We start from the raw sequence: 20026 nt of genomic DNA on the forward strand, positions 1-20026 counted from the left end.
CCCAGTCGTGTCCCTGTCTTTGCATTCACTGTTCCCTCTGGCTGGAATGCTCTTTTTCCCGATATTCACATGGCTAGCTTCCTCTCTTCCTTCAGACATCATCATTTAAATGTCACTTGTCCTTTCTGAAATTCTTTCTAAGCACACTGCCTCCTGGCATTCTCTACCCTCCCATCTTCCTTTATTTTTCCCTCCTGGTACTTACTACCTGACACTTATTTACTTATTTGTTGATTTATTTGAATGTCTATCTCCTCCGCTAGTATACAAGCTCTCTGCCCTTGTTAGTCACCAGTGCACCTGCAGAGCGTAGGCAGTGTGCAGCACACAAAAGACACATGAAGTATTTCTTGAGACCGATAATTAAACTAACTCTGATCCAACTACCTAGATTATGCTCTTTCCATCACATCATCATGTTTCCTGGGAAAAAGATAAATGTATACACAGTTTGTCATTTCTCCCCTAACAGATGAAAAGGTCATGTCTTACATACTTTTTTAAGCCCTACCAGGCCTAAATGCTGGGTAAATATGAAAGGAGAGTGTGAAAAGCAACCATAAAATAAAAAAAAAAGAAAAGGGAGTTGGTGGTAAAGAGAAACTCTAATGTGTATTCTTTGGCATCATTGATCATTTGGAGGTCAATTCTTCTTTTAATTCCTATGTGCCTATCTGCACAAGTTAGGAGTTTTGGAAGAAATAAAAATTAAACAAAGGGAAGTCCTGGCTTCAAGGATCTAACATATATATAATTATCAAAATACAAATTTTAATATGTATTTATTAAAGAAGTATAAAGAGCTATAGGATTTCAAGGTGAGGAAGACTACTTCTACCTGTGAAAACTAAAAGATTCTACAAAAGAGGGGGCAGGTAAAATGGTTTATACTAAATACTGATAGATGAGTAACGACTGGATGATAACCTATGAAACTCCTGAAAAAGTAAGAACTATATTCATCTTGGTGTTCCTCATGCCTCACAAAATATCTAGAACATAACGACATTAAATAAATCTTTAACAAACTTGGGAGGAACAAGGCATTCCAGGCAGAAGAAGAGCATTGGTAAGATACAGACATGAGAATGCAGGACATAGTGAGCAAAAATAAGACTGAGGACTGACTAATAGAAAAGGTTCATAGAAAAGAAAAGAAGAAAGAAAAGAAAAGAAAAGAAAAGAAAGAAAAGAAAAGAAAAGAAAAGAAAAGAAGAAAGAAAAAGAAAGAAAGAAAGAAGAGAAGAGAAGAGAAGAGAAGAGAAGAGAAGAGAAGAGAAGAGAAGAGAAGAGAAGAGAAGAGAAGAGGAGAAAAGAAAAAAGGTTCATGAGGGGCAGTGGGTGGCTCAGTTAAGTGCCTGTGCTCAGCTTAGGTCATGAACCCAGGATCCTAGGATGGAGCCCCTGCTCAGGCTTCCAGCTCACTAAGAAGTCTGCTTCTTAGCAGACTAATTCTAGTGGTAATTTCCATTAGAAATTACCATATATTTTTTAAAGATTTTATTTATTTATTCATGAGAGAGACACGCAAAGAGAGAGGCAGAGACAAAGGGAGAGGGAGAAGCAGGCTCCACGCAGGGAGCCTGATGTGGGACTGGATCCTGGGACTCCAGGGTCACGCCCTGGGCGGAAGACAGGCGCCAAACCACTGAGCCACCCAGGGATCCCCTAGAAATTACCATCTTTTAAGGCATAACCTTTCTAGGAATCCTCTTAATATCCAAATTCTCCTGAGAGGTAATAAAAAAGCTGTTGTTATTCATTTATACTTTAGTGTTAACTGGATAATCCATTGACCTTCTCCTGGCTAGAGTTAAGTACACAGGACCATTGGGGAAATAAGAATTTTGACTGCAGGCATGAGCATAACTTTTTTGACTCTGAGCCACCGCCTTGGAAAGACAGTGCCTGGGATGGGGAAGAAAAAAAAAAAAAGGTTAATATCTTTGCTTAAGAGCCAATTCTGTGTTGTTGTTGTTGTTGTTTTTCCCCAAAAGCAGAACTTTAGTAAGGATAAATGAAAAATATTATAATCTCCCATAGTAGGAAGCATGCAATTGATGACCCAGAAGGTCAGGTATAAGGAGAGGGGTGTCTGGGTGGCTCAGTCCACTAAGCATCTGCCCTCAGCTCAGGTCATGATCCCAGGGTCCTGGAATCAAGTCTCCAGAGGAACCCACTTCGGCTTCTGCTTCTGCTTCTGCGTCTCACAAATAAATAAATGAAATCTTAAAAAAAAAAAAAAAAAAAAAAAGGGGGTTTTTTTCTTTAAAAAGGAGAAATACGATACAGTTAACATTTTTGAAGGAAAAGAAGAAAAAAAAAAGTTTTGTGGAATTTAGACACTACATACTAAGTTCTTTGAGTTTTCCTCAAAAGAACTCACCAGTGGCAAGTGAAGATTTTCCCCTAAATCACATTCCAACACTTGGTGAACTGTGGCGGGCGATTAACAATCCAAGGGAAATGATGGTGCAAGAAGAAAAACACGAAATAAAATAAAAAAAATTTTTAAAGATTAAAGATGCTCCCAAGAATGTCACGTATCACAAAGGACCGCCGGGATGGGAGTGACAACCCCCCGGCGACCCCGGGAGTGGCTCGCAGAGCGCACGGACACAGGCGAGCCCCGCGCGGTCTCCGGCTTTCTCCAACCCCTGGGGTCCAGCGCGGCCGGGGCGGGCTCCTCCACCCGCGGCCTGGGCGAGGGGCGCGAGGGGCACCCCGGACGCGCGGCCTGGGGGTGCAGCCAGGGCCCCGGGTGGCAGGGGCACTCACCGCTTGTCGATGGCGTCGATGTTGGAGTGCAGGAGCCACAGCTCCTCCGTGTTGTCCTGCCGGGAGGACAGGATCAGGTGGTGGCCGGTCAGACACAAAGTGCCCTCGACGGCGGGGTAGAAAGGCCGGTGCAGGACCACGTTGTCCACCCGCGGGGTCTTGATCAGCTCGGCGAACTCCATGCTGCCCGCGGCCGGAGCCAAGGGCCGTCCGAGGCGGTCGCACGGCCGCAGGGCCCCGGAGGAGCACTACCCGCCCGTAGTGCGGGGCCAGGCCGGAGGGGCGGGGGCGGGGCGGGGCGGGGACGCCGGGCCCCGCCCCAGGTGACGTGGGCGCCGCGAGGCCTGCGGTCCCCGGCCCCCGGCCCGCGGCCGCCGCGTCGCTCTCGCGCTCCCGGTGCCCCCGGTGCCCCCCGGGTCTCGGGCGGAGAGGACGCTCCGCCACAGGCCCTGCAGCCGCTGCCGCCGCCGGGGGCCTGGCCGCGCCTGGGCCGGCTGACGGGACGAGCGGAAGGCCGCCTTGGGGGCCACTTTCCCAGACCGACCTGCTCGGGACTCCTGGCGGAAGTAGCTTCTGGGAGCGGGAGCCTAGCGCAACTCCGGGCGGAAGCGCTGGAGCTCGAGACTCGGAAGACCGCGGAGTCAGAGACGGAAGTCAGTCCGCCCCCGGAAGAGGTGCTCCCGGAAACACAGACTCCCCGGTTTGTGTTCCTCCCCTGAGAACGCTCTTCGCCTTTGTGCCCGCCGCCGTCCCTCCCACCCCCTTCCCAAATACTCCGGGGAAGGTGTGACGACGGGAAGAGGTCCTCGGCTGCCTCCCTGCGCCCCCAAGGGCTCTTCATAGCGTGGGGCTGCTGTAAATTGTGATGATGTTCGTCGACTCGCCGTGCGATGGGATGAGGGATTGTGACCCGGGAGCATCCACCAGGTGGAAGGGAGAAGCCCGGGGCCCGGCGCCGCAGACTCCCAGGGAGCGCCGCACCGAGGTTCTGTGACCTTGAGCAAGGAAAGGGAAGGGAAAAGCGTGCAAACACCTATGAGAGGGACCTAGGTAGAAGTAACGTGCAACGCACGGAAGAGGAGAAGATCAATCCTCTCAAGGGGGAAGCTCAAGTGACTTGCCGAAAGTTGGCCTGTAGCCGACTGGGCTTCAATCTAGAGCTATGCAGTCAAGGTACTAGGGCATTGATACCACCCCACAGCCTCCCCGTTAGATACGGTGCCACTGAACTACTTCCAGATAGCTAAGTTATGCCAGAAATTTACTCAAATAAGTTCCCCTTGCTTAGTGCTCCTCCTCCTCCTCAAACTATTTGCATTATGAAATAGAGAACCAGAGGGGAAATGTGCATGGGCCAGAGTCCTGGTCTACTGGCAGCCCATTAACCTTTGAAATCTCCACCATCTAGTACCTAAGGACAGCTAATAGACTAAAGTCTTGCAGCAATCAAAGACAAAGTTAATTGCCTAAAATCTCACCAGATCACCCACCAACGGTGTCCCTGCTTCTGGCCTTGCCCTTCCTCAAAAAATGTTTCCTTATTAAAACAAAAACACTTTATAAGATTGTTACAGCTGAGAGTCCAGCTTTGCTCGTCTGCAAAAGAAAAAGGGAACCAACAAGAAAGGGAGAATGCGGGAATTGGTTTATAAAGCTATTTTTTTAACTGGAATTTTTATTGTCCTTCTACTTTGTGGCTCATTATAACAACTCCCAATGGAGGATTTATTTCCAGAGTAGAGAATCAAGGAAAGTTTTATGGAGAAGGTGTCATTTGAAATAATGACCTTGAAGGATGAGTAAGAGTTACACCCTCAATGGGATGTAGCCAAGATGTCTTTTCTTAATTTAATGATGTCTACTAGGCATAGGGGAAAATTCCCCCAAAATTCCGTGACTTTTTCTTTTAGTTTAACCAAAAACAAAAACAAACAAAAAGCCTATGGAAAAAAACATTATCATTACATTTAAAAATGTTTAATATTCCATAAAGGCATAAACTCTTTGCCCACAAGAGAAAATTGTCAATATTATGCTGGATTGGAAACTATGAGAAAATTACATCTACTCTGGTTTGAAGCTTGAAGCAAAGAAAGCCCCTGAGATCTGCAGAAAACAAATATTCAATAGCAAAGAAGAAAAGGGATGCAGAATATATGAATGTAGAGAGTACATAAACAGTAGATGGCAGTAGAGCTTGGCAGTAATAGGATAGGCTTCCATCCTATTACGGTAATTCTGTGAGGCTGTAGTCAAACAAGTTTATTGTCCAATCGGCCTGGATGCAAGGGTCTCAGACCATTCAGATAAACAAAAGAAGATGATGTAATTTCTTTTAAAATATTCATTCATTCATTCATTCATTTTAGAGAGCACAAACAGGAGGGGGGCGCAGAGAGAATCCTCAAGCAGACTCCCCACTGAGCTCAGAGCCCAACCTGAGGATAAAGGCTTGATCCCAGGATCCCCAAGATCATGACCTGAACGGAAATCAAGAGCCAGCCACCCAACCAACTGAGTCACCCAGGCACCTTGATGCATTTATAATGCACGTAAAACAACTCAACACCTTACAGGTGTTATTATTTTAATCATTATTTTATGAGGTAATAAATGACATTAATGTGTAATCATCTTATTCCATCAAATAGTCACCTAGTATGTATTAAATGCCTCCTTGGTCATCAGCACTGTGGGGAATAGAAGCAATAGATTTGACACAGCTCTTGACTTCAAAAGTAATAGCTACTTTGGGAATGCCAACACACCTTACACAACTAATGAACACAAAATAAGAGAGTAAGGGCTAAAGTTTGACATACAGATTTACTTTCCTGGCTCTGTGTTTCTCTACTAAGCCTGAAGTAGTTAGTAGAAATTGAGAGTTTGAAGGTAGTTTGAAGAAAGCAGGTCAATCAATAATTGCCAAAAGTAGCAGGAACATCTAAGAGGAAGAAGACACTGCCTGTATGTACCACTGGTGAGCAGTTGTTCTCTATGCACTTGACTGTGGCAGCTGAATCAAAGTTGATAACCTTGTGTTTTCCATACTTTCATCCCCCAAGCAGATCAGTCACCAAATTGTTGATCTTATCTTCTAATAGTTCTTGAAACCCCCACTCCTCTCTATCCCCAAGGCCATTGTCATAGTTCAGGCCACCACCATCTCTCACTGTACTTAAGGGGGAAGCCTCTCAGTTGGTCTCATTTCTTCCAGTGGGGTTTCCCCCAGACTCTTTCCATTTGGCAGCTAATGCCTTTTTTACTGTTCTTAATTTTGTTTTTCTTTTCTTGTAAGTACCTTTGTGATCTAGAACCTTAGGTAGCGATCAATATCACAGATCTCATCTCTCCTGCTCTCTTTCTGTGCCTGGCACAACAGTTCTCAACCTCTTTCTCAGCAGTTTGCACACCAGCTCTCCCTAAATAGCTCACAGTTTCCTTTTGAGATATTGCACCCAGTTAGAACCTTGCTACCAACTGGAAGTGCAGAACAGGGACCAGCATCATTAGCATTCCTTGGGAACTTTTTAAGAAATGTTTCACTCCAGAGCTACTGAATCAGAATCTGCACTTAAACAAGATTCCTGATGATTTTTATGTACATGAATGTTTGAGAAAACACTGTTTTAAAGAATCTGGGTGTTCTTTCTGCCTGGTATATATCCACCTCACTCCTAATACCTTGTCCCTTGACCTGCAAACTCCTATCATCCTTCAGATCTCTTCTCAGATGTCACTGCCTCTAAGAAACCTCTCTGATTCCACACACCCCGGGTGTCCTAGGATAGTGCTTCATGTTGGCTCCACACTCAACATGGAGTCTGCTTGTCCCTCTCCCTCTGTTCCTTCTCCCACTCTCTCTATCAAATAAATAAATAAAATCTTTAAAAAAATAATAATAATAAATAGTTCATGTTTTTTTGAGTGTTCACTCTGTATTCCAAATATTGTGTTAAATGCTTTGCACATCTATTAATTCATGTAGTCCTTGCACAAGTCTCTGAGATTGGTTAGTATTCTGTTTTTACCGATGAGAAAACTGAGCCATAGAGATCTTAATAAATTTTCCAAGATCTGATAGTAATAAGTGATGGAAGCAGTATTCAGACCCAAGCTGTTGGGTGCAGACTCTGAACTCTTCACCACCATGCTACATTGCCACCCATGAGATCTGAGCCCACCTTAGTTGCTCTCTGATTTTACCTCTTAATAAACTGTATTGAAATAGACTCTTTATGTGTCATAACATTCCACTAGACAATAACATCCTTGAGAGCAAGGACCATTTCTTGATTGTAGTATGCCCAGCATCCAGCTTAGTGTCTAAACACAGTAGCCACTCAGTTTGTTGAAAGACACCTCACATTTTACTGAACATATTTCACCCTGGCCTCTCCTCCCACCACCCCAATCTGACTGATTTTAGATATTATTGCAGTTGTTTATAGCAGCATTCTGATGAGAGTAGGAGGAAGGTGATGTTATGTTATTTCCACCTTGCAGCTGAGGAAATTAAAACAGATGAATAATTTGTCAGCAGTGAAGATATGAAGATAATCACTTATGCTTGGCCACTATGTTACAATTCACAAAATATTTTCCAATACGTTATCACATACACCTCTCGTAATGACCTGGTGAAATAGGTAGGAGAGGTATTGTTCCCAGCTAAGAGGAAGAAGTGAGGCTCAACACATGGTGATGTCCTTTCAATGGCAAAACCAAGCAGAAAGGCAGAGACCCTAAGGCAACACTTTGGAGTGTTGTTTGGTGGGGTCCAAAATTCAAGCCCTTGCCATCACACTAATTCAAATTAGACTTAGTCTGCACTGCTTTTGCCTGTTCAGATTCTGACCTGTGGTGTTAGGAGAATACAGCCGCTGCTAAGTAAGCAAAAGAGGGCTAAAGTTTCATGACACAACCACAACAAAAGGAGTTCTGGTGACAATGATTTAATCAATGGATCTGTATTCAGATATATTCTAATAGCCACATTCCCTATGTCTGGTTCCCTGAGCCACTTTAGTTTCTGAAAACAATCAGGACAGCAGCCTAGCACCTAGATAAAGGTGCTAGGGACTGTTGGCTATTGCGCATATAATAAATCAACCCAAGGGGCACCTGGGTGGCTCAGTCAGTTAAGTGTTTGCATTCAGCTCAGGTCATGATCTTGGGGTCCTAAGATTGAGCCCTGTGTCAGGTTCCCTGCTTGGTGAGGAGCCTGCTTCTCTCTCTCTCTCTCTCCCCCCCCCCCAAATAAATAAATAAAATAAAATAAAAAATAAATCAGCCCAAGCATAATTGCTTAAAACAACATCCAACAGCTGGTAGCAAGAGCTGGAGTAGTAGGAGGGGGAGAGGCTGAAGCATCTGAGGACTGCTTAGGTACCCCTCTCTGCAATCTTGGGGTCTCTCCTATGGTTTCCATGGGAGTTAATTTGATATTCCTGCTAGTAGGGTGGGCTCAGGGCAGTCAGGTTGCATACAAAGCAGCTAGTAGTGTCAAGAGTGAATATTCCCAAGGGCAAAGCTGAGGCTACATCAACTTTTATGATCTACACTCAGATGTCACATAATGTTGCCTCTACTGCACTCTCTTGATTTTAAACAGTTGCAAAAACCCACTCAGTTTCAAGGGGAGAGTATATAGATCCTACCTCTCAATAGCAGCAATGTCAAAGAATGTGTGCCCCAGAGATGCATTTGATAGTGGGAGACATATACATATGAACTCAACCACCTCTGCACACACTGGTAGTTGGAAAGAGAAATAAAGGGAATATTCAGAAAGTCAACACACTCTTTTTGGCAAAGTGCTTCTCTGCTCATAGCCATAATGAAATGAACTACGAATATGCAATTACATATAATTGGATATAATTAAAATAAAGAGTCACATCTAAAATAAAAGCATAATTAAGAAGTAGGAAAATTTACTAGGTGGGAATGTCAACAATGCTAATTCAGTGATTACTGTTGGAGTTTATTTTATTGTCACTGAACCTAAGTCAGGATCAGCATCCAACAAGTTAGGGAAGCAACCTCAGTCTGCCCTCAGCTCTTTTATTCACAGCTTCCCAGCTTCCATTTTTTCCCTCCCCACACTATTTATTGGAAGCTTTACTTATAATTTGAAATGTGACATAATAGTTTTGTTTTCAATCCTTTAATTTGTTCAGTAGACTAAGACAACTGTTCCAATTTCTCCTCCTGTGTCTTCCCTTACTTTTCTTCCTTTGACTTTCCTCCACTGTCCTTTCCTTTCCCTTTCTATTCTGCTCTTCTCACTCCCCCTCCTTTTCTTTCAGAAATGACCACTTGAAGAGTACAGATCCACAAGTGTCACCCCACAGATGATGAATTACAAAAAGAAAAAACATATCTTTACAATGGAGGATCTGGTGATCATCACTATAACCAAGTGATCATCAGTGCCTCCTGATATAAGTCAATAACAAGTACACAACATCACCTGGGATATGCATTATCGAGACACTCTTACCTCAAATCTAAGCATGAGGAAACCATTAGACACATTCATAGAATGAGACATTCTACAAGGCAATTGGCTTGGACTCCCCTACAAATTCAGTGCCATGGAAAACCAAAACAAAAGCAAAAGGGAAGAGGACCATTGCAGATTTGAAGAAGCAAAGGGTTAGAATAACCAAACACAAGGCAAGAAACTTGATTAAATCCCTGATCGAAAAAAAAAAAAAACACAAAAGATTTTTGGGAGAAGTGTGAACGTGGTTTTTATACTGGATGATATTGAGTTAATGTTAATTTTTTCAATCAGATAATAATAATGTGGTTATGTAAGAGGAAACTGCTTTTTTTCTTGAAAGACGCGTGCTGAAAGACTTAAAGATGTAGTGTCACAATGTCTGCAGCTTTCAAATGTTTCAGAAAAATATATATTGATTATATATGTATGTGTGTATGTATATACACACATAGAACACACACATACATAGAGAACACACAGCATGAAAATGTGGCAAATTATTGATAATTGGTTAACTTGGGTGAAGGGTTTAAGGATGTGGAGTTCACCAATCTTTCAAAATTTCTATATTTAGACATTTTTTTCAAAATTAGGATTGAGGGGCGCATGGGTGGCTCATCATCAAGAATCTGCCTTTGGATCAGGTCATGATCCCAGGGTCCTGGAATTGAGCCCTGCCTTAGGCTCCCTGCTCAGGAGGGAGTCTGCTTCTCCTTCCCCCGCTCTTGTGTGCGCTCGCTCTCTCTCTCTATCTCTCTCTTTCTCTCTCTCAAATAAACAAATAATTTAAAAAAAAAAACTAGGATTGAAAGAATCAAAATTAAAAAGACCCACTGCAACATGATGATTATCTGCAAATTCTGGCAGCTAAACACAATGGTAGACTGGAGCTGTGATTTAGCATCATACATAGTCTAGAGTTGGCCTGGATGGGCAATCCAATGTTAATACAGCCCTTACACAAAGAAGCATAACTGCAGATCCTTCTAAGGAAGTTTAGATTCTGAGAGATCATCAAAGACCACCGAAAGACTGGGCACCAGTGACCACTGCTGTGAACTGTATTGTTTTATCATAAAGGGTTACTGGTAGGAGTTCAAATAAGAGTCGCTAAATCATACATTCAAAATTTAATGTCCATGCAATGTAATCTTATCACCAGCCAGAATTTCTCTACACCTGAAATTTTGAAATTCTGTAATTCCCCCTTCTGACCACGATCCCTTTTCCTAACCTTAATGTACACTAATCCTGCCCTGCTGGGGTAGCCTCTGAGTCCCTACTAGCCTTTTTAAATTCACTTCCTCCCATGCTTAGGCCCCATGCACTGATCAATAGCTTCTATGACACTTTATCGTCCACTCCCTCACCTGCATGAAGACAAGGCCTGGGCCCTACTGATCTTTGTAACCCTAGAGTTGAGCACAGTGATGAGTATATAATAAATATTTGACAGATACATCTGAATGAAATGGAATCATCTAATCCAATCCTCTCATTTTACAGATGAGGAAACTGAAGCTCAGAGATGCAAAAAAACTTCTCTAAAATCAAATGGCTGGTGAGTGGCAGACTGGGAGGTAAAACCCATTTCCTTGTAACTTTCTGGCGAGAGATCTTTCTATAGCCAATGCTTCCTTCCCCATCATTTATTAAGTCTAGTTAAGTTTTTATTTTTTTGAGATAGAATGGATAGGGGGCAGGGAAAGAATGAGATCATGACCTGAGCTGAAGGCAGATGCCTAATCGACTGAGCCACACAGGCACCCCTTCTGCTGCATTTTTAATCAAGCCCTCCCTAGTGAAAAGTCTCTGGTCCCTTGATTCACTTTCACTTTTCTCCATGGTTTCAGTGTGTGTGTGTGTGTGTGTGTGTGTGTGTGTCCCTCAGGATTTTATTTCTAAGGAGCAATGAAAATCTATTTTTCATGACTTTCAATTTGAGAACATCCCCTATCCTAAGACTTAAGAGGACATTCTGTCATCATCAGTGTCAAAGACTTAAAAAAGCCAGACACAAGTTAAAATGGTCAGGACAGATTGTAATCAGTAATACACTATTGCAGTCGGGAAGAGTCCAGAGTGAATGGAGCTCAAGTTCAGTTTGTTCAGAGGTGACTGGGCATTTCAAAGGAAGAATGGGGGAATAAGGAGGAGAAATAGCTGGGGGCTTGCACAGAGTCAGGGAAATAAAAAATTACCAATGTTTGGTCAGTATAAATGCTATTAGGGCAGCTTTGTCTGTTAGGTGGCAGTTATCAAATTTAGGACTCTCTCCTCCCACAGACTGGGAGATAGGGCCCTATCCTTCCCAAAGATTGCATTTCAAAGGAATGGCTTTCAGGTCCTTGAGAAAAATCACTCCTGAGTTGTAGGAGATACATATACATCCAAAGGGACAGAGCAAGGATTTACAATTATAAGCCCCTTCTAGCAAATGCTCTACAGAGCCTGCTGGGTGCCTAACATCAGGTGTTGGGTAGAACAAACAGTACATTCTTTTGGTAGCTTTGAGCTTTTGTGTTTTTTCAGGCAGGCACTTAAAAGTGGCTAGGGGCATCCTGGGGATGTTGACTTGAGTCTTTAGAATTCAAGTTAGTGAGTATTCAAGACCTTTAATGTGTGGGTGAGGGGAGGAAGGGGGTTGGATGAAATCATCTGTGCAATTTTTATAGGCCAAGGTTGAGGCCTGGTCAAGAAAGCTCAGAGGACCTGACTAGAGTCTGACCAAGGAGAGAATTTTTGTGATCACCATCAAGGAAACAAATATATTTTTAAGATTTTGTTTATTTATTTGAGAGAAAGAGAGCACAAGCTCGTGGAGGAACAGAGGCAGAGGGAGAAGCAGAGTCCCCCCTGAGCAGGGAGCCCAATGTGGTGCTCAATCCCAGGACCCTGGGATCATGACCTGAGCTGAAGGCAGGTGCTTAACTGACTGAGCCACCCAGGCACCCTGGAAACATATCTTTTTTAATTGGCCTCATCCTTTGTGTCATCAAATTTTAAATCTGAGAATTGAATGTGGTACATATTTATGTCACACTTGACACTCCTTTACTCACTTGCTTCTTTCTTTTCTTTGTGATATTGCTGGTCATATTAGTTTCTCACTGGACCATGTGCCTTTTGGAATGAAAAGTCTAAATCCTATTTCTTTTGGTGCTTCCTCCCCTCTCAGAACTCCTCACAGTACTAGGCACATAAAAGACAGTTAACAAATGTTAACGAAATAAAAGAACAATCAAGAAAAGGTAACCATGTCTGTCATCAGTCCTAAAAGTCCAGATGGTAAAGTTGGGGAAGCCGGGGCACCTGAGTGGCTCAGTGGGTTGAGGTCTGTCTTTGGCTCAGGTCATGATCCAGGGTCCTAGGATCAAGCCCTGCATTCTGTTCCCTGCTCAACAGGGAGTCTGCTTCTCTCTCTCTCTCTCTCTCTCTCTCTCACTCTCCCTCCCTCCCTCTCTCTCTCTCTCTCTTTCTCTTTCTCTCTCCCTCTTCCCCTTCCTACTGCTCACTCTGTCTTTCTCTCAAATAAATGAATAAAATCTTTTTAAAAAGTTGAGGAAGCAATATGAGGGGAGTTCTGATGCACTACTAATTGCAAAGGATTTTTTTTAGGCCAATAATTTATTTGTGCACCCTCCCACCGCCAGAGATAGTTATATGCCTTTGGGGTCTAAAAAAACCTAGAGAGTTCATTTCTAGAGAGAAGAAAGAAAGAAAGAAAGAAAGAAAGAAAGAAAGAAAGAAAGAAAGAAAGAAAGAGAAAAAGAAAAACACTATTATTACCCAACCCTGTTATTGGTAGGAAAATTGATTCTGTTTGGATTAAGACAACTATTCTCCCACTTAATGTCACAGGGAATCCTGATATCCTTTACTTGACATCCAACTACCAAGGAGGCCTCAGCAGATCATGTTAACACATGCTACTAGTCATATAGGCATGGGATGGTCAGTTTCATTCTTGTCATACCTGCAAAATCAGGATAGCAATTCCCACATAACCAAATTATGTTAAGCATCAGGTGATATCTATGACATAAAACTGTAAACTGTAAGGTGCCATAAAAATATAAGATGAGTATGATGTTCAGGTTTCTATTATAGCTGAATGTGTTGTTGGAATGATGGTACTTTCAACCCAAGTGGCATCTTCTCATTGCTTTAGTTATGAAGGAAAAGGGGACATTAAGGTACCAAAGAGAAGGTAGCATATTTTTGCCATGAAGAAAATGATGGTGGAGGATCTAATGAAGCCAAACTCTGAAGGATCTATACTGTAATCACTATTTTTTTCTTTTGATGGGGGAGGGAAGAAGCATGAATAGGACCAAAGGCAGGCATGAGCTGCATTGTGTCCTCCCCAAATTCATATGTTGCAGTTCTAACCCCAGGGCCTCAGAATGTGACTATTTGGAGATTCTTTCTTTTAAGACAGAAATATACCCCAAAGATACAGATGTAGTGAAACGATGGGACACCTGCACCCCAATGTTCATAGCAGCAATGTCCACAACAGCCAAACTGTGGAAGAAGCCACAGTGTCCTTGGACAGATGAATGGATAAAGAAGATGTGGTTTATATATACAATGAACAGTACTCAGCCATCAGAAAAGATGAATATCTACCATTTCCTTCAATGTGGATGGAATTGGATAGTATTATGCTAAGTGAAATAAGTCAGTTGGAGAAAGACAATTAGCATATGGTTTCACTCATATGTGGAATATAAGAAATAGTGAAAGGGACCATAAAGGAAAGGAGGGAAACTTAGTGGGGAAAAATTAGAGAGGGACACAAACCATGAGAAACTCCTAATTTTGGGAAACAAAGGGTAGCAGAGGGGAAATGGGGTAACTGGGTGATGGGAATTAAGGAGGGCACTTGATGGGATGAGCACTGATATATTATATGTTGGCAAATTGAATTTATATAAAATATTAAAAAATAAAGCCAAAAAAAAGACAGAATTAAAGTTACATGAGGTCATTGGGTGGGCTCTAGTCTCATGTAACTAATGTGTTTATAAGAAAAGGGTATTAGGATGCAGACACACTCTGAGGGAAGACCATGTGAGGACACAGGCAGAAGATGGCCATCTACAAGCCAAGGAGAGGCCTCGGGAGGAGAAATCAACCCTGCTGACACCTTGATCTTGGATTTCTAGCCTCCAGAATGATGAGAAAATAAACTTCATTGCTTAAACCACTCAGTCAGGTATTTTGTCATGGCAGCCCTAAGCAAACTGACACAGATCATCTTTTTATTTAAAAACAGAAACCACATAACACCAAAGATTAAGAAATAATCGACAACGCCAGATGACTCTGGCATCCCTCACGCCTCCATCATGGTTCTCCATGTGACCCTGACTCTCCTCTCTGTCTTGTGTTTGAGCCATAGCTCATCAGTTTGTCCTTACAGCTTCCCACCCTGGCAGTAGCCTTATCCTGGACACAAACTTCCATGTCTGTCCACCAGGGGAGAAGCAAATCTATGAAGGAACCTCAGGAATACTGTGGACTTAGCAGAGGTTCGACCTCTAGGTCCCTGCTACTTTACCAGAGGATATACCCCAGGGATAGAGTTGCCAGTGGCAAAGAAATGCTACTGTGTGGGTCAGGTTGTACCCTGTGGCCATCCAGAATTCTTCCCCAGGCAGTTAATTCAAAAAGAACTCATCAACTGTGTGACCTCAGGCAATTTACTTAACCTCTCTGAGCTTCAGTTTTCCTACCTATACAATGAAAATAACCAACTTGGCAGCTGTCAAGAAGATTAAATGAAATTATATAATTACTTGAAGTACATAAAATACCTAGTACAGGCTGTGTTCTTAGCACACAGCCTGCTACATCTCAAGTATTAATAAAGTTGAAAACAGGGCATTGTTTGCAGTTCCGCTGGGCACCTTTTCTTTAACTCCTAGGACGTTCTTGTACATTTGTTACTATGTTTGTGATTATGAGAAATGTAATTCCATCTGTTCTTAGGAGGATCACCAACGCTTTTCCTGTGACCATTTTTGTATATTCCAGGAAAGGGCATTTTGACAGTCTGCCTCATACCCAGGAGTCCTGTACAGGTCCTGTAGAAAGACAGGTCTGGAATATAGGAAGATGCCCCCACAGGAGACAGATTTCTACAGCTTGCTCTTAAACTGCCTTTGCCTGCGAGCCCCCTCCTATTTGTCTTCCTCCTCTTGGTGTTTACTTGGCAGTGACTGCAGATCATTTTTGGCCATAGGCAAAATGGGGTGAGGTACAAATCATTTATATCACAATTTCAAGGGGCACCTGGGTGGTTCAGTGGTTGAGCGTCTGCCTACAGCTCAGGGCATGATCCCAGGTCCTGGAATTGAGTCCTATATCGGGCTTCCTGCAGGGAGCCTGCTTTTCCCTCTGCCTGTGTCTCTGCCTCTCTATCTGTGTCTTTCATGAATAAATAAAATCTTAAAAAAAAAAAAAAAAAAGAATTTCAAGGGGTTGACGCATCATAGAGGAAAGTACAGATTCCCAGGCACTTCCCCAAACCTGCAGAATCAGAACCTCTGGAAACTTAAGCTTGCTCCATAAGCTCCCCAGGTGATTCTGAAGCTACAGGTGCTGTCACCTTGATACAGTGAGTGTTCAACTAGGAGCAGCTAGCGTGAGGACACTGGGTGGCTCAGTGGATGCGCATCTGCCTTGGGCTCAGGGCGTGATCCCAGGATTCCGGGATTGAGTCCTGCATGGGGCTCCCCACAGGGAGCCTGCTTCTCTCTCTGCCTCTCTCTCTGTCTCTCATGAATAAATAAATAAAATCGTTAAAAAAAAAAAAAAGAGCAGCTGGCATGTGTGTATACCAGGGAAGGTGAGGAGGCAATAATAGTTATTGAACATTTCCTACATTTCCTTTCCAGGCCCTTTAATGCTGTGTATATTTTTGATGGATGCTGTAACATATTGCCACAAACTTAGCGGTCTAAAACACACATTTACTCTCTTACAATTCTGAAAGTCAGAAGTCTGGAATCATTTTCATTAAGCTAAAATCAAGGTATTTGTGGGCAGAGTCACACTCTCCCAAAGGCTCTAGGGGAGAATGATTTCTGTGCCTTTTTTAATCTTCTAGAGCTGCATTCTCTGGCTCGTGGCTCCTGCCTCCATCTGCAAAGCATCTTGCTTCGGTAGCCACATTGCCTTCTTCTTCTGTAGTCAACTCTCCCTCTGCCTCCCTCTTATATGGATACTTATGACCGAATTTAGAGCCTTCCCACATAATTCAGGAGAATCTCCCCATCTTAAGATCTTTGACTTGATTACAGGTGGTTTGCAAATTTGTCCCCATACATGGAGGGCTAGGAGAGACAAAGGGAAGAGGCAAGCCCCTCCAGATTGGTAGGTGACAGGTAAAATAAGCAAGGGAACTTCATACTGGGCTTGTCTCAGGTATCGGCCAGATGGATATATCTCCATTCTTGCCTACCAGAATCTTAGAAAAAGTTTATACAGAGACCTTAATTGGGTTTGATTATGTATACTATCCAGATGGTCTCAAAAACACATTGTTCTCTCCAGGCTGTATGCTTGAAAATGGCTCTCACTGTGGAAATGAGGGCAGGATGTATATTCCAAGCATAGGGGGGAAGGTGAGGAGGCTCCAATTGTCTGAGTCCGGCTGATGGGGTCATACATCCTCTCGAGGACTTCCTCCAATAATCACATCTGCAAAATCTTTGTGTTTTTTTTGTGTGTGTGTTTTGGAGGGGGAATTGTTTGTTTTTTGCCATAAAAGGTAACATTCACAGGTTCCAGGGATTAGAAGCTGGATATTTTGGGGGCTATCAATTACAAACATTATTTTTTAATCCTCAAAACAATATTTTTTTTAAGATTTTATTTATTCATGAGACACACACACACACACACACACACAGAGGCAGAGACATAGGCAGAGGGAGAAACAGGCTCTCCTCAAGGAGCCTGATCTGGGACTCGATCCTAGACCCTGGGATCATGCCCTGAGCCGAAGGCAGACGCTCAACCGCTGAGCCACCCAGATGTCCCAAACCTCAAAACAATATTATGAAGTAGTATTAATTCCAGTTTTCCAGATGAAGGAACTGAGACTCAAAAGAGGTTAAAATGACTTGCCGCAAACCACACTGCTGATGGAGGAATGAGGATTTGTGTACAAGACCATCTGGCTTTAAGACTTGTGATCCCTGCTCTGCATCAGATTGAACCATAAGGCCCTAAAGGAATCCTACCAGTCACAGCCTGTCAGTCTTTCAGATGTCCGAGATGGCCATTAAAATGTCCCAACATGATGCCATTCTCCGTTTCTTTTCCAGATACAGATGAGAAGTCTAGCTTCTGAATTCGCATGGGCTATTGGATGACAGGCTATAGGCAGAAGTAAGTCAGATCCTTGCCAAACTCTTGGAATACCTTCGGAGGACATAGATGATTGCCAAACATCACTCTAGGCTTATTCTTGAGATAAGAGTACTGACTTATATTTAGAGGCCTCATTGTAGTTCTGCACAATTTAAGTAAAAAGATTTTGTAGGAAAAACATCTAGGCTAGATCTCAAAGACCTTAAAAATGCATCCCCAGGAGGTGTTAATTAACCTTTCTGTGGTCCTCATTTCACAAATACACTTGCATCAAGTCATCACATTGTACATCTTAAACTTACATACGTTATCTATCATTAATGACTCAGTAAAGCTGGGTGGGGAAGTCATCTTCTTACAGATAACATCTCTGAAGTTGCTCTGATTCTGGGGTGATCAGCCAAGCACAGATACGAGACACGGAGGGAGAGCGAAGACTTGTTGTCATAGTGACTATAAAAACTATCAGGTTTATGTAATTCTTGGAATGTCTATAAGTTACAACCTTGGAAACACAATGACAAATGCTCTCTCAAAACCAGCCAAGTGGAGATAAGTAAACAGGGGAAACTTCTGAGTAGAGAAGCAGAAAATAAGAAAAGGCTTCACTGCAGGAAAAGGTAAAAGTAGAATATTAGAACTTCTATCACAGAGATATAACTTAATTATAATATTTAGACTGTAATAAAATAGAGTGTCCTCAAATAGGAGAGAAAGCAAACTTTTCTATTCCAAACAAAGGGTAGGAAGGAATCCAAAGTTGGATATTTTATCATTTTAACAGAAAATAGTCTTTATTTTAGTATTCTCTTGTTTCTAAAAAGGCTGTGCATTGTAATTTAAATCTCTCTAGAACAAAACCGCCTTTACATTCCAGTCAATGGCTTATTTATTTAGTACATATTTGATTATCAAAGAATTAGAATGGTTCTTCAAAGTTAATTGCAATGGGATTTATTCTGGATTCTAAGTTTCCATATTGAGATGGGGTTGAATATTTAATACTTACTCTTTTATCAGCAGCCTCAGATTACTTTGATATGGACCCAAACTCAGTCCAAAATTTTGTATCTATCCACCATCCTAATTGTCCATTTTTATTTAGGTCCCAGCTTCCTGGAGGAGTCAGATGTAAAACAATGAAGAGCAAATAGTTTTTCTCAACAGGACAGCTTATCAGGAAAAAGCTAGTGTATGAGAACAGAGGAAATGCAGTGAGCAAAGCAATATAAAAAAAAAAATAACCATTGTTTCAACTTTTTGTATCAAAAAGAATGAGGACTAGGGTGAGTAGCAGACAGTAACCAAGGGTATGAAGGCAATCTATTACTTGATATTGGCTTTTGTATATCATTTTGTCCCTAAAGGTGAGCTCATCAAAGTTCCTAATACATACTCATTTGGCATAAATTTTCTATTGTTCTTTTCCTTTAATGCTGTTTGAGTCTACAAAAGTGCAATCTAGCACTACCTTGAACAGATCACAAAATAAATTCTAGCTGACATAAAATTCTAAGTGTAAAAAAAACAAGACTGGGTGGCTCAGTGGTTGAGCACCTGCCTTTGGCTCAGGGCGTGATCTGAGGTCCTGGGATGGAGTCCCACATCGGGCTCCCTCCATGGAACCTGTTTATCCCTCTGCCTTTGTCTCTGCCTCTCTCTCCCTGTGTCTCTCATGAATAAATGAGTAAAATCTTAAAAATAAAAAATCTTAAAAATAAATAATTTGGTTGAGGAGAAAGGGAGGCAAAGTCTAATGACCACACAGGTGAGAAGTCTACCTGGAGACCTTTGTTTATAAACCTGGGACCCTGAAAGTCACACCTAATTGGGTAATCCAGGAGGAAAACATCATTTTTCTCTTGAGATATTAAGGGAATCTGTCTCTCTTGACCTTTCCGCTGAGTGAAAAGGAGACAAATATGTTTAAGAATTTGCATTTTACCCTCATACAGGTTTAGGATCAGAATGTATACCGTCTGAGAATCCTGGAAGCACCAAACTGATAATTTACTTTAAAGACATCCTGGATTGCTAATATATCAGGTGCCTGCAAAAGCAAATGTAAATATTGACTTGAGGATTACACCTTACATCCAAGTCAAAGAACTATTACACACAGGTTCCATGGAACACAATGTCACAATGATCAATTATAAGACACATGAGAGGGCAGCCTGGGTGGCTCAGAGGTTTGGTGCCGCCTTTGGCCCAGGGCCTGATCCTGGAGACCCAGGATCTAGTCCCATGTCGGGTTTCCTGCATGGAGCCTGCTTCTCCCTCTTCCTGTGTCTCTGCTTCTCTCTCTCTGTGTTTCTCATTAATAAATAAATAAAATCTTAAAAAAAAAAA

At 42.4% G+C, this 20026-nt stretch overlaps 1 protein-coding gene and 1 long non-coding RNA gene across 3 annotated transcripts in view; both read right to left on the reverse strand.

The window, feature by feature from the left end:
* The window catches only part of MTMR9 (myotubularin related protein 9), a 51039-nt gene extending 47976 nt beyond the window's left edge, over positions 1–3063 (reverse strand). The window contains exons 1-2 of one of the 2 annotated variants that reach the window (XM_077868638.1): positions 2779–2910; positions 2387–2436 (exon numbers count right to left, since the gene is read on the reverse strand). Coding sequence is in view for 1 of the 2 variants with exons in the window: in XM_077868637.1 (XP_077724763.1) it covers positions 2779–2960 (182 nt within the window). In the remaining variant the exon portion in view is untranslated. Of the gene's footprint in view, positions 1–2386; positions 2437–2778 lie in introns of both variants that reach the window. The other variant, XM_077868637.1, reaches the window with a different exon arrangement.
* A 4102-nt stretch (positions 3064–7165) lies between these two features.
* Positions 7166–19769, reverse strand: LOC144296494 (uncharacterized). Its single transcript, XR_013363594.1, has 4 exons — positions 19620–19769; positions 18684–18861; positions 17545–17725; positions 7166–7284 (listed from the first exon to the last, which is right to left on the reverse strand). It is a non-coding gene; the product is annotated as an uncharacterized LOC144296494 (long non-coding RNA).
* Between the last annotated feature and the right edge of the window lie 257 nt (positions 19770–20026).

The sequence above is a fragment of the Canis aureus genome, chromosome 24 (assembly GCF_053574225.1).
Source record: "Canis aureus isolate CA01 chromosome 24, VMU_Caureus_v.1.0, whole genome shotgun sequence".
In the NCBI taxonomy this organism is placed as follows: domain Eukaryota; kingdom Metazoa; phylum Chordata; class Mammalia; order Carnivora; family Canidae; genus Canis; species Canis aureus.